This window comes from Oncorhynchus nerka, linkage group LG7 (genome assembly GCF_034236695.1).
Source record: "Oncorhynchus nerka isolate Pitt River linkage group LG7, Oner_Uvic_2.0, whole genome shotgun sequence".
NCBI lineage: Eukaryota > Metazoa > Chordata > Actinopteri > Salmoniformes > Salmonidae > Oncorhynchus > Oncorhynchus nerka.
This window is the reverse complement of record NC_088402.1, coordinates 44,797,840-44,812,812: the sequence shown is the minus strand read 5'-3', so window position 1 is coordinate 44,812,812 and position 14,973 is coordinate 44,797,840. Positions and strand designations below refer to the sequence as shown.

Here is a 14,973-nt window from a genome sequence, read left to right as displayed (position 1 = left end):
GCTAAGTGTGTCCCAAATGACACCCTATTCCTCATGTAGTGCACTGCGTTTGACCAGGGCCCTAGCGGCTGTTTGAAAGTAGCGCACCATATAGGGAATTGTCCAAGTGACAGGTGTTGGGGGCTTAGGCCGATCTCCTTTATAGAAAAGCCTCGAGTTGGACTGTCTACTTTTGTCCATTTCATTCCGTAGATTAACCATCTTATCTACCTCTGAGTAAATGTGGCCAATTGGCTTTAATACTGTGACTTACCACTTCTTGGTCAATCAGGATGACTAGGCTACATCCTAAGTAAGGGGGCTAATAACTTCAAATCATTTGTCTATCTAGACTTACAACAATGCAATTATTTAGAAGCTTCATTACCCTAGTTTGAGGATGCAAGGATTGATGTGGTTGACACTGACAAAAATAATCAATTGAAATGTAGGCCCACATCCATTACGGTAGTATATTAGTAACAACAATAACAAGGAGCATGGCATGACTGTGGCTGGAAGTCCCCCCCTTTTGATTTTAGCAGCAGTTGTAGGTGAGGAGAGACAGTACTCAACTAGCTCACCCGGGCCTTTTGTAAGGAACACCGTTCAGGGTGAGTTCTTTCCTCACTCAAGCGATGCCGCTCTCGCTTCACCACCTGGGTATGTTGGAATAAAAGGACAAAAGATAAACACAAATAATAATATAAATGAAACCAAAGGCATTTGCTCTTAGCATTTCTCTATGGAACAACAGCAGGGCTTGAAGGGTCATTGCTACAGCAGCAAAAGACAAAACGTACAGCAGCAGCACAGACATTACTTTCATAATTTGTGAATCATTTTTATCCTTTGGAGGTTCCCAGTCTGTAATAAGAAATGACTGAATAATTGGGCCTCATGGTATTTGAGTGGAGGTGAGTTGCAACTGATCCAGTGCCTTCAGGGAAGGGGAATGCATTTGAATTCTCGGTTGTTCTGGTCTTCCTGTAGAATCCAATGTAAATGATTTGCGAGATAGAAATTTCTGCATCGTTGTACAAAATGTACAACTATTGTGTTCATTTTTTAAAAATTTGTATACCTTTGGAACCTTTACCAGATCAAAAGAGGGTGGCATATCCTGGAAAATAAAGGGTTATAAATCCTTTTTTATTCAGTCATTCAAACATCACTTGTGCTCTCTGTCATCCAGTCTTTCGCTATTTGACAATTTCATTTGGAATCTTTATTTATTCTTTGAGCAAAAAGCTGACAAAATCTCGTTCCAAATGTGAAATGTAAAATCTCGTTCCAAATGTGAAATTTGAGGTTTAGGAGTAGACTCAAATACTGAATGACACCATTGAATTTGAAGGTATCTGACAATTGAATAATGCTCAACTGAGTTTTATTGAAACGGAACAAACGTAAAAGTTATAAATACAAACATCAGAACAAACTGCAATGGCTTTTAAGGTAAGCCAAACCAAACTAACGGGCAAGTTCAAAGAAAACATAGGAAGTTATAATAATAATATCAGTTTTAAAAAACACAATTGATCTACCTCTAGAAATGCTTGACATACACTTAACATTACAAAACGTTCAATTTTTCTACTTCCTGTGGATTCTTTTCTCCATCACGGCAAAAAATGAATATGAAGCTCTAGCCATAAGCAATTATATACAAGCAAGTCACTATGCCACTATTAGAAACCAGAAATAAGGGGAATACAGGTAGGGGAGGGAGGGGCTTGGACACAAACTTTCCTGCAAGGCAAGATCATGATTTTAATGTCCTCAGACTTTTGAAAATGAATTGTCCACATTTAAAATGCTCATTGTTGGCTTTAAAATAAACAAACAAAATGTTGGAAGGTAAAAGTGATGTGTGTTTTAAGACATTTGTCCCATGTAACCGTAAGAGTAAGAAATGATTCAGCAAAACGGTTACATTCACATCTTCAGGCCAAAATGCAATTCCAGCCAATCATGTGCCAATTCTGGGGGTGTCTGTCCATTTTTTTTCTCTCAGTGAATTTTTTTGTTCCGCGAGGGATGAAGAATAAAAAGTCAATCAAAAAAATTGCGCCAATCTCCTTGTTTTCTCCCCCTGTACTTTTTGTTTTTATTTTGCCAAATACCTTTTTTGATGCGTCTACTTCCACTGCTGCCCATAAGAATCCTGTGAAAACTCCAGGGTGTCATTACTGTAACCATAGTTACCGGAATAGTCGGCCCCTTGCTGCAGGGGCTGCTGGGCGATGGGCTGGGACCCCCAGTTCTGCTGGTTGATCTGCCGGCGCTTGGAGTCAGGCTGGTTGAAGACATCCGCCTTCCTCTTCCCGCCCACATTGCCCCCGCGGTTCCCCCTGGCTCCTCGGGTACCTCGGCCCCTCTGTGGTTGGAATGGTCCCCCACGGCCCCCTCCTCTACCACCCCTGGGCCCGCCGATGGGTGGCCCCCTCTGGGTATAGCCCCCTCGGCCCCGTGTGGGTTGTGCTCCGCGGGTCCTGGGTGGGCCTCCCCTGCTGGGGCGGCTGCCACGGCCCCTCATGCTGTACACATCGTCGTAACCGTAGTACGGGTCCTCGTAACCGCCGCGGTAGTCATGATAGTCGTAGCCGTAGTAGTCATCGTAGTAGTCCTCGTAGCTGTAGTAGTCTGGGGGGTAGGCGGCGTAGCCACCGCCCCCTCTGCCACCACGGCCCCTGCCCCTACCTGGTGGAGGCATGCGTGGCGGTGGGTAGTAGTAATAGTCATCATACCTGCAGAATACAAGAATAACACATAAGGTTCAACGTAATCCCATGACAGGAGATCTACTCAGATATTAGTCAGGCACAGTCTCTCTGTGACCTCACCCTGGGTTTCTGGTGGTCTGGCGCTGAGCCTGCCTCTCTTTCCTTTTCTTGTCAGGGGGCTTGGCCAGGACTATCTCAATCTCCTCTCCCCCCAGCTCCTTCCCATTCATTTCTGCCATTGCCTGAGGAAAGCAGAACATTTGTATCACACATACGAAGGTAAAACATTTGTATTTCTTGAAATGAGAAAATAAAGACTGTATTTTTACTAAGGGTAATCCACCTTCACAGCTGCATCCCTGTCCTCAAAGTGAACAAAGGCGTAGTCTTTGAGCTTCTTCACCCGCTCCAGCTTTCCAAACGCAGAGAAGGTCTTCTCCAGTAGCTCCTCTGTGACCGGGGTGGCTAGCTTCCTGACAAACAGGACTTTCACCTGATGACACAAACATTACAGTTCAACTCCATATTAATCTCAGTTTATGCAGAGAGGTCATTGTAAAATGAGAGAGTGAGTGTGGGAGAGCGAGTGAACAAGACATGACTTACCTTCGCCATGACATCTGGGTCGGGCTCAGCGACCGGGTCAGCCCACTCCACAGTGACCGGGTTCCCCCACACCTTCACCTTGCCACTCATCAGGCGGCGGCGGGCCTGGGCTGCAGACTTGTGGTCCTCGTACTCCAGGAAACAGAAGCCACGGTTCTTCTTCTTGTCGTCCGGCTGGTGGTAGAGGATCACTTCCTGAAGCCCCTCTGGAGGAAGAGGGAGACTGGCGTCACATGACTGATATCTGACCAATGACAACCCACAGAACATAAAACAAATGTAAACCAAATTGGGATGTCTGCACTTTCACTGACCTGTGACTTTGCCAAAGTCCTCCAATATGCTCTCTCTGGTCTTGTTCTTTGGGATTGATCCAACAAACAGGCGGTTGTTTGCGACAGATATGCACACTCCAAGGTATTTCCCAGACCGGATTTCATAGTTATCACACTGAAAACAAGAATCGAGGAAAGATGTCTTAAGAGCTGCCATTTTATTGCAAGGAACTGCAGTTCTTTTTTCTTCTTTTTTCTCTCGTTTTGTCCTTGAGGAACTGCAGTTCCTCACATAAAAAATGACAGCTCTTAAGCCGTCAACGTTTATAAGCCATAAAATGTGCATTCTCCCTACTTCCACATAAGCTGCAACCAGCTCTGCAGCTATAATTAATGAGTATAGCAAAGTGTTCCGTTGTTATTAATTAGCAGCTTGTCATTTTTAGAGGAATATTACACTCTGGTCATTAGAGTAATAACATGAATTGGTGCATGAGACAGAAATAGTGCATTGTGACTTGAAAGACTGTCCCCGATTCTCAGCAGAGGGAGGGAGAGCACAGTCAGGTGAGAGGTAAAAACAAAGTAACACAACAAATTATCTATTAGCAGTGTGATCATATGTCATTTTTTCAAATATAATTATAAAATGGTCTGAGAAGAACATTGGCAGGGCAATTCAAGCATAGTCAATATGCAGTGATAATGTATTGGGCATATAGCCTACTGCACAAATATCATCGCGGAAGAACTGTTTAATGAAAAAATAATAATAATCTGAACGGTAGATCTCAGATTGCATTTTGACTCAGAAAGTGATCTGGACTCAGAAAAGGTTGGTAACCACTGCCCTAGACTAAAAAAAAGCACACTCAACGGAGATTCTCTATTGAAAGTGATTTTTAGTCAAGGACTAGGCTTCATCTGTGTTTGGGAAACAAACCGCTTGGTTCTTAGAAGGTGAAGTAAGACTTGACTGGCTGCAGGGACTTACAAGTTTCACCGCCTCAGCTGCTGCATCCTTGCCGCAGAAGGTGATGAAGGCGTATCCCCGGTTCTGACCCGACAGAGGGTCCATCATTAGCCTCAGGTCCCAGATTGTTCCCGCCTTCTCAAACAGTGGCACCAGCTCGTCTTCATACAGATCTCTGGGGATCTTTCCCACAAACACCTGAAGGCAGAAAACAGAGCCTAGATCAGTGAGGGTTCCACAATGTGATCAGATCAGCTCATGATACTTCAGCAGGGGAAGTCTGCTGTAAATGCTGCTATAAAAGTCTGTTGCCATTCTTGGGGCCAAAGTCTTACAAACGCATCTCTTATCAGTCAAAGGCTTTCCCACAATGTTATAAATGGTACATCTTTACCTCAGTTCCAATCCCAGGCTGTGCTCCCTGGAACACTTCCTCTGGTGGGGGCCCTCCATATTTCCTCTGTCCCGTGGTGACGTCCAAGGTGTATCCTGTCCGCTCCAACAGAGCCTGGGGAACATGCAGACGTCAGCATAACCAATACACAACATGAGCGGGAACACAAAGTTTGAGGGCGAAATTTCAACCATAGGATTGTCATCATGGTTTCCAATTTTCAACACAAGACAAACCTTGTCATCAAATCTTCAACGTTATATCCAAAATCAGAAAAAAATTAGGTTTGACAGCACCTCCTATGGGATAATTAGTCCATCTACAGCTATCCCATCTGGTCTTCCATCCAGGGTTAACCGAGCACAGCCATGCTTAGCTTTGATATTTGTCACCGACTACTACCAATGTGCTAGGGTGAGAAAGATTGAAAGATGTCTTACCAAAATAGATTCATTGTTGCTATCGAAGCCATTTCAAAAGGGTAACAGGGGAAATGTAAGCATACTTTATATAAGTCACATCTCATCAATGACACTATTTAGGCCTGTATAGCATTTGGGAAGTCATCAATAGCTATTGTGCAACAACTTTAGACACTATTAGAACATTTTGGAAAATACTCTTCAAAACTTTAAAATTTGTCTTAATGTTTTTATGGATATTTCAGATAGTAGGATTAGGCTTTTGGTCGTTTGATTCACAACAGCAAGGAGGGATTCCCCCCCCCCCCCCCCCCATAATGATGGTCAACTAAGGTTTGTTCAAATTTCTCATTAGATTTGTATATCTCGCTATTGTGTTCTCGTGCACTCTCTCCAAAAACAACTTAAAACTTTGAGATAATGCATGCTAAATTTCTCCTACCGCACTAAACTGAAACTGGGTTAAAATGCAATGTCCCAATACCAAATGGAGAAAAAAAATACACAATTTGAGCTTTTACAACAAGACACTGGAGTGTCCACTATAAAATGTAATTTAGCTATTGGCCCAGAATATCCGACATTCAAGAGAAAAAAAACAAGTTTGCACTGTTTTGGTAATACTCTTAGCTCTACCTACATTGTTCTCTTGCTTTGTGTAAATACTTATTTGAAATATTCCTACTTGCTATAACCTATACGTAATTTACTCAGAATGTCAACCATGCACTGCCCTACCTGATCCAATTCTGTTCGGGGTAATAGTTTGAACAGTGATTTTTTACTTGTCCATTCTGAATTAAAAATGATACACACACACTCTGGTTGTCCAACCATTTACTTATTTCCTTGCCCCAGGCAAGCCGTAATGTTGAGTCCTGATTCACATCTCCAACTAAATCAAAAATAAAAGAGTAGGATTAAGACAGTGGCATAAGAATTAAACATCTCCTTTAAAAATGTTGATATTTGGTTGCGTGGTCAATGGTGCTGAGAGATATTTTCCATTTAACTAATTGACTGATGTCAGTTCACTTATTTTAATTCGATTTCATTTGCCCAATGCGCATTTTCCCACCGTAGTTTTTCTCGAGATAAAATCAGATGTAGCCCTAACTGTGATATGTAGTAGGGAGTTTCCAACAGGCCAATATTCAACATAATTACCACTTATCTGTGCTAAACTAACTACAATGACCATAATCTATTGCACGCCTACTTGTCTGGAGACGGAGAAGAGAGAACGCGTGATCAAGAGGGATGAAGTAGTTGCATCGCTAGGTAGCTCTACTGGAAAACACATGACTTAAGTGATTGATAGTTGGTAGGGCTGACTCCATTTAGTCGACAGGCTGTTGGGAGACTAAGATTATTTTAGTCGAGCAGTAGCAAATAAATAAATTATGGCACATATAATTGCTCTGATTCACTCCTGTTTCAGTGGACTAATCCATTGTGGGGACTACACACCAGCAGTACATTTACCGTTAATCAATTTAATTTCTAATTTACAACATTTGTTTGGTAACGGTAATTTATGTTAATGCATTCAATATATTATTAGTCTTTTACAGTTCTCATTGTCGGTGTGGACAAGTTGTTTGCGGCGCACAATCTAGGCTACACTTGTGAGGAATACGTTTATTCCGTTCCATTTACAAGTTGTCAATTTATTATTGATTTTTATTTGTAACGCTCCTGCCAATGTCGAGTAAGGATTATGCAGGCTACCTGGCCTGCTCGCAAATGTAGGGCCATAAATGTGCAGATCTGAAAGTATTTCTGATTGAGACGCTCCACAGTGGTGGCAAGAACTTGTTAGAGAAGCGGTCCCGTTGTGGGGATCAAATCAGGGGAAATTTCAAGTGCGCCACGTATAGTTTTTGATAAAACTCAAACTTTCATTAAAATTGACATACAATATACTGAATTAAAGCTACACTCGTGAATCTATCCACCAAGTCAGATTTGTAAAATGCTTTTCGGGGAAAGCATGAGAAGCTATTATCTGATACCATGCACCCTCAAAATACTGCAACGTTAACTAAAACGACAGATTTTGCGTTAGCCGTCGCAAACGAAAACGCTGAAATAAAATATAAAACATTCATTACCTTTGACGAGCTTCTTTCTTGGCACTCCTAGATGTCCCATAAACATCATTTAGGGTCTTTTTTCGATTAAATCGGTCCATATATAGCCTAGATATCGAGCTAGGAATACTGTGAGAGTATAGAAAAAAATTAGCATTTCATAACGTAACGTCGTTTTTTTAAAAATCAAAAAGTCGACGATAAACTTTCACAAAACACTTCGAAATACTTTTGTAATGCAACTTTAGGTATTAGTACACGTTAATAAGCGATAAAATTCCTCAGGAGGCGATGTGAAATGTTTAGCTTGTCCGTAGAGAAAAAGATTTCTGGAAATGGTCGGCCAAAAATCTGGGCGGAGACATTAGGGAAGGAGTTCCCTTGTTTGGGTTAGACCAAGAATCAATTGCGAATCAAATGACATGACTCTAGACAACCTGTGGAAGCTGTAGGCAGTGTAAACTCGGCTCTATTTAATTCGGTTCACTTTTAACAATTACCTGTAGTCGCGGAAGGATATATTTTTCCATTTTCAGTGAACAGATTTTCATGCAATTTTCGATGAAACGCCCGTTCTGTAAATGCCACAGGCGTGATTTATACAGTTTTGGAAACGTCTGAGTGTTTTCTATCCACACATACTAATCATATGCATGTACTATATTCCTGGCATGAATAGCAGGGCGCTGAAATGTTGGGCGATTTTTAACAAAAAGCTGCGAAAATTCGCAACATCCTTAAAAGGACAAAGTAATTCCCTTCACCTGAAAACAGCAAGTAAGAAGTCTGTTTTTACATCCATGGAGAATGACAATAGTTCCTAAAAACTTTGATAACCACTCAGCGTAATATATATTTTTTGTCATGTTCTGATTCCGTGGAAATGTCAAAAATAGGTCTACCAGATTACTTCCTATCCCTCGCGCAAATAACCTACAGCTGTGTCTGCCCAGAGCTCACTGGCGCTGGAAACTGAGGGACCAGACTATTTTACACAACGTTGCAAGTTTGCTAGCATGAGCTTCAGAACGGACCAAGTTGATACAATGTTTCCGAGACCCTTGCATACAAGCCATGCATAGCCAATTTGATTTAGAGGGTATATATATATATATATATATATATATATATATATATATATACACACACACACACTGCTCAAAAAAATAAAGGGAACACTTAAACAACACAATGTAACTCCAAGTCAATCACACTTCTGTGAAATCAAACTGTCCACTTAGGAAGCAACACTGATTGACAATACATTTCACATGCTGTTGTGCAAATGGAATAGATAACAGATGGAAATTATAGGCAATTAGCAAGACATCCCCAATAAAGGAGTGGTTCTGCAGGTAGGACCACTTCTCAGTTCATATGCTTTATGATGTTTTGGTCATTTCTGAATGCTTGGCGGTGCTTTCACTCTAGTGGTAGCATGAGACGGAGTCTACAACCCACACAAGTGGCTCAGGTAGTGCAGCTCATCCAGGATGGTACATCAATGCGAGCTGTGGCAAGAAGGTTTGCTGTGTCTGTCAGCGTAGTGTCCAGAGCATGGAGGCGCTACCAGGAGACGGGCCAGTACATCAGGAGACGTGGAGGAGGCCGTAGGAGGGCAACAACCCAGCAGCAGGACCGCTACCTTCGCCTTTGTGCAAAGAGGAGCACTGCCAGAGCCCTGCAAAATTACCTCCAGCAGGCCACAAATGTGCATGTGTCTGCTCAAACGGTCAGAAACAGACTCCATGAGGGTGGTATGAGAGCCTGACGTCCACAGGTGGAGGTTGTGCTTACAGCCCAACACCGTGCAGGACGTTTGGCATTTGCCAGAGAACACAAAGATTGGCAAATTCGCCACTGGCGCCCTGTGCTCTTCACAGATGAAAGCAGGTTCACACTGAGCACATGTGACAGTCTGGAGACGCCGTGGAGAACGTTCTGCTGCCTGCAACATCCTCCAGCATGACCGGTTTGGCGGTGGGTCAGTCATGGTGTGGGGTGGCATTTCTTTGGGGGGGCCGCACAGCCCTCCATGTGTTCGCCAGAGGTAGCCTGACTGCCATTAGGTACCGAGATGAGATCCTCAGACCCCTTGTGAGACCATATGCTGGTGTGGTTGGCCCTGGGTTCCTCCTAATGCAAGACAATGCTAGACCTCATGTGGCTGGAGTGTGTCAGCAGTTCCTGCAAGAGGAAGGCATTGATGCTATGGACTGGCCCACCCGTTCCCCAGGCCTGAATCCAATTGAGCACATCATGTCTCGCTCCATCCACCAACGCCACGTTGCACCACAAACTGTCCAGGAGTTGGCGGATGCTTTAGTCCAGGTCTGGGAGATCCCTCAGGAGACCATCCACCATCAGGAGCATGCCCAGGCGTTGTAGGGAGGTCATACAGGCATGTGGAGGCCACACACTACTGAGCCTCATTTTGACTTGTTTTAAGGACATTACATCAAAGTTGGATCAGCCTGTATTGTGGTTTTCCACTTTAATTTTGAGTGTGACTCCAAATCCAGACCTCCATGGGTTGCTAAATTTGATTTCCATTGATAATTTGTGTGATTTTGTTGTCAGCACATGATGAGGTGGCGGATGGTCTCCTGAGGGATCTCCTCCCAGACCCGGACTAAAGCATTAAAAGTCACTGAGCATTTCATTAAGGCCATTCTACTGCCAATGTTTGTCTATGGAGACTACCATGTGCTCGATTTTATACACCTGTCAGCAACGGGTGTGGCTAAAATAGCAGAATCCACTAATTTGAAGTGATCTCCAAATACTTATGTATATATAGTGTATCTGCTGTTGTAAATGTCAGACTTCACTGTGAGGCACATCTGTCTAGGTTGAACATTGGATATTTTAGACTGTAGTTTGTTTAGGCGATTTTAAAGCTAACTAGCTACTTTACATGCTGATATTGTCTATGGTATTGTGAGTAGCTACATTTGCTTGCTACCTACCTAGCTAGATAGCCAGCATGCCCAGAGAGCATTGACGATTTTGTCGTCGACTTGAGCTGCAATAGATCCCCACAACAGTTTTTCATGTTGCTACCAACCTTATTATAAACACCAAAATGAAACATTTGATCACAAAAAAAATATTGTTTCCAGTGTTATTTAACACTGTAAATGAAAGGAATGAGTGATTTTCAGGTGTATTTTTCATTAAAGTTTAATTTGTGTCTTCCACTTTTGTACACCAGCTTCAAACAGCTGAAAATACTACATTTTTGGTTACGTAAAGTATATTTCACAGCGGTTTAGATGATTCTCTACACTATACTTTGTTCTGTCAAACTGAAATTGGGTATTAGAATTTCAGCAACCAGTAAATGGCAGAGCCATTAAGAATTGTTGTGTTTTGACAAGCATATTTATCTCGAATAGAAAACTACAAGCCGACTAAGTAAATATGTAAACTATTCTACTATGGGGTTGTCCGATTTTGTATTAATATTACATGGCAAAAATAGTCGCACAGGGCAGGGTTTCACAAAAGCATTGTAGTACTAAGATCATCTTTCGTCCATTTAGTTTCAATGGAATTATGTTAGTGCTACAACGCTTTTGGGAAACAGCCCTGGAAAGTTACATCTTGAGCAATAAGTATAGGCTTTGAATTACTTTTCCAGCAGCTACAGTGGCCCCATGTGGTAAAGCATGGCACTTCCAACACCAGGGTTGTGGGTTTTATTCCCACAGGGGACCAGTAAAAAAAAAAATCAAACAGTATGCACTCACTGCTTACTGTAAATCGCTCTGGATAATAGCATCTGCTAAATTACTAAAATGCAAAAGTACACTAGGCTACACACCGCTGTTTGAGTTGAGTGCTGAGCATTATAAACAATTGAATTCCCTTTATCTGAACATCAGTGTCAGCAACAATCATGCATGGCCGGTCAGTGCATACAGCGTAACCGAGAATTTGTTTTTATGAAACATTTGGGAATTTATTTAGCACAAAACATACACACTTCCGTTGGTCTATTAGGCCATGTCATCGCCAAACCTGCAATAAAAGTCTCTGGGGAGCTGGTCTACACTGATCTAAAAAAATTCTCTCTCTAAAATCCAAATGACGGAAATCCGTCAGTGACAGAGAACTTTGTGTATGCACAGGAGTTACACGGCAGGTTATATTTAACCAAATGAAACAACTTTCTAACCGTTGCATTTTACCTTGATCTTGGACTCATCGGGACCCTTGGTGGATTCTTGTACTTTACTTCCCTGCTTTTCCCTCTGTCTGTACGTCTTCATGACTCCACAAAGGAAAGCACTTTTGTTCTAGAAAGCAAACCACGGGACAGATGATTCATGTATTGGTGTTATGAGCAGAGGGAAATGTATAGCCCCCTCCATGTCAACTTCTGACTAATGCATCATCATCCAAACTGACTTGTATTCATTCCTCTCCCCCTGTAACTCACCTGCACATGGGACAGGTCACTTTCTTTGAACTGCAACAGTACAGACAGCGCTCCCTCTTCATTGAACTCCCGCAAAGCATCAATGGCCCTCTCATCCAGGTCAGCGTACGCCACCAAGCCTGAGGGTACAAGACAGATTCCTAACATTACAACCTGGCCTTTCTCCACTTCATGGAACCTCAAGCAATATCATCACGCTTCTTTGGAAAAACGGATTAGACTCAGCCATTGTATGACCGATTCCCCACCAGATGAGAATACGTTGTCGAGACTCTCGGCCACTTTCTGAGGCAGTCCAGCATCGATGAGCGTCTGGTAGTTCTCGGTGTGCTCGCCTTCGGCAGTGACTTCCATAGGCTCCTCTTCCTCCCTCACCAGGGCAGAAGTACCATTCACCTCAGCGGCAGCAGCCATTCTCTTGAGAGAAAGGGGAAAGGACCAGATAAGACAAAAACAAGATTTCAGTAAGAACGTTCCATATTAGAACATACGTTTTAGGTGCCCTTTACAGATCAAGACTAACAACTTGTATGGTACATAAACTTTCCCTTTCATAAAATACATTGGGCACATTTTTTCCTATTGCAATTAGTAACTTCATTTAATCTAGCTAAACCTCTGCAAGTATTGTAAATAAGATCAACTAGCTAGTTCAGATTGGCTAAGATACTATAACTACACTAGAAAATCTGAACCATTAATTTTAATGCAGACAACCACGATGTCTGAAAAATGAAATACCTGGGGACAAGTGAACAGTAAGGTTATATTGGGAGCAAGCTAGTTCGTGAACTCCAACAGACAGTAAACAAAAACAATGACTATGCTAGCAAACATGTTTTTGTTGAAGCAAGCTTAGTTGGTGGTGTGTATTTATTGGTTAAACATCGTCCCGCCCCCTTCCAATAATAGCAAGCTCAATTACTGCAGCTAGCTACAGTACATAACTAGATTTAGTTAGCTACATTGTTAGACGAATTCGACTGAATTCACAATTTGGAACATTTACACCAAGCAAAATAAACGTTTAGCGTTAGAAATACGAAAATGTAAATCAAAATAACGTTAAGGTTCATACGCTTTGCCAAGAAAATAGAAAACAGGGCTAGCTTAGGCCTTGTTAGCATGCTGGACACCTTTCAGCATTCAAACAAACCACCCGCCAAAAGAGGTGAAAATGAATAATTAGCAAACGCTTACCTATCTTTTCTAGAAATATAACAGTATCGTTAAATGTATTATTCAACAATGAACCAAAATAGATATGCACTATGGTCAATATCAATAATATGTTTGAGTCTACCCACGAGACAGTTTTCGAGACGGCCCAGTCGCTCGCACACCACTCGGCGACGAAGGAGCACGCCCCCACCTAACTACATAGGGCCTCACAATCTTAACCAATCGAAGTGGTTAATCGCAGATTGACATTACTTTCCACCAATAAAAGTCCCATATTTCCAGACAGAACGCCTAGGTATTGTACATCAATGACTGTATCTATACACTCAAAATAAGCACATATTTGGATTTCGATACTGCACAATGCTGTGATTGAATTACAGTATAAACGTACTGAACGGAATGTGACAAATTATGTGCAGTTTTTGGTACGAGGTCTTGGAAATCGATGGAAATCAGATATGTGGAAGAGATGGGATTATTATTATCATTGTTAGAACTGGTTCGGATTTGAGATTGGGTTGCCTGTCACAGATAAATGTGTGCAGCTCACGCTTTCAGAATATTGCACACCCGAAATCAAATACTCATCTGTCATAATAAATGTGCCTGATTTCAAGAATAACATTCTACAGGGGTATTTAAAGTAATCACAAAAAACTCCCAATCAGAAAACAACTTTAGTGCTTTATTAATATTCATATTAATATATTCATATTATTCTGTATATAAATCAGAGACACTCCATTTAGATACGTTTCGTATGGTATGTATTCATTTGTGGATGTCCATCACCCATTTCGTATGATATGTTACGAATTTGCTAAACGTACAATGTAGCAAATTAGCAAAATTGACAATACGTTACGAATTTGAAAAATGTTACAAATGTTACAAATATGCGACACGTATGATATCCAGGCTGTATCACATCCACCCGTGATTGGTAGTCCCATGGGGCGGCGCACAACGTCCAGCGTCATCCAGGTTTAGCCGGGGTAGGCCGTCATTAGCTAGCTGGCTAATGTTAGCTAGCTGGCTAACTTTAGCTAAGGGTTAGGGGTTAAGGTTAAGTTTAGGAGTTATGTTTAAGGGTTAAGGTTAGAGGAAGCGGTCACTAACATGCAAGTAGTTGCAAAGTAGCTTAAATGTAGTAAGTAGTTGCAAAGTAGCTTAAATGTAGTAAGTAGTTGCAAAGTAGCTTAAATGTAGTAAGCAGTTGAAAAATGGCTAATTAGCTAAAATCCAAAAGTTGTGATAAGATTCAAACTCACAAACTTCGGGTTGCTAGACGTTGGTGTTATACAAAACACCAGTGGCGATTTTAGCATGTACATCTTGGTGGGACAAATTTTTTGGGGGGGTGCATGCAGCAAAGCCACAACACAACAATAAAAAATACATAAATTGCACTATAACGGTGACAAACAGTGCCCGCAAACTGTTAGGGCCTACATAAAGCTGTCCTAACAGCTACACCTGGCTATCAGCAGAGCCTTATCTGGAAGCAAAACAGTTAATTCACCTTAATTTCCTGCCTTTAAAAAAAACAGCTGATATGGCTGACTTGCTTAAACAAATGTGGTTTCAACTGACAATTGAGATGTACAAACTGGAATAGCGGGATGACAAGCAGATAAGAGGCAATCTGTCAGAACAGAACAGAACACTAGGCAAAATTAAGAGGGGAAAATAGACTAAATTATTAGGGTAAGGCACATGGGCTACTAACAGCGTACTACACAACATAGTATAACTTTCTTAGCTACAGTATACATATCTCTCTGGCATATGACATAATTTATGCAGCAGCTTGTGGACTCAGCTTGTGCTGTGCTCACTTGATCAGGAAGGTGGCGCAACGGTCCTTTGTGGGCAA

General features: G+C 41.9%; 1 protein-coding gene across 3 annotated transcripts; it reads right to left on the bottom strand.

The window, feature by feature from the left end:
- Window positions 1–1,352: 1,352 nt before the first annotated feature.
- Window positions 1,353–13,297, bottom strand: LOC115131769 (heterogeneous nuclear ribonucleoprotein R-like). 3 transcript variants are annotated; one of them, XM_029663744.2, is made up of 11 exons: window positions 13,220–13,297; window positions 12,161–12,329; window positions 11,913–12,031; window positions 11,662–11,769; window positions 4,954–5,067; window positions 4,581–4,757; window positions 3,626–3,761; window positions 3,312–3,517; window positions 3,049–3,198; window positions 2,826–2,947; window positions 1,353–2,729 (listed from the first exon to the last, which is right to left on the bottom strand). In XM_029663744.2, exons 2-11 carry the CDS (start codon window positions 12,324–12,326, stop codon window positions 2,120–2,122), a joined length of 1,908 nt encoding a protein of 635 aa, XP_029519604.1. In that variant the 5' UTR covers window positions 12,327–12,329; window positions 13,220–13,297; the 3' UTR covers window positions 1,353–2,119. The 3 variants fall into 3 exon arrangements, with proteins under 3 accessions (XP_029519604.1, XP_029519603.1, XP_029519601.1); XM_029663743.2 differs by having other exon boundaries at window positions 13,216–13,274; XM_029663741.2 differs by having other exon boundaries at window positions 13,113–13,271.
- Between the last annotated feature and the right edge of the window lie 1,676 nt (window positions 13,298–14,973).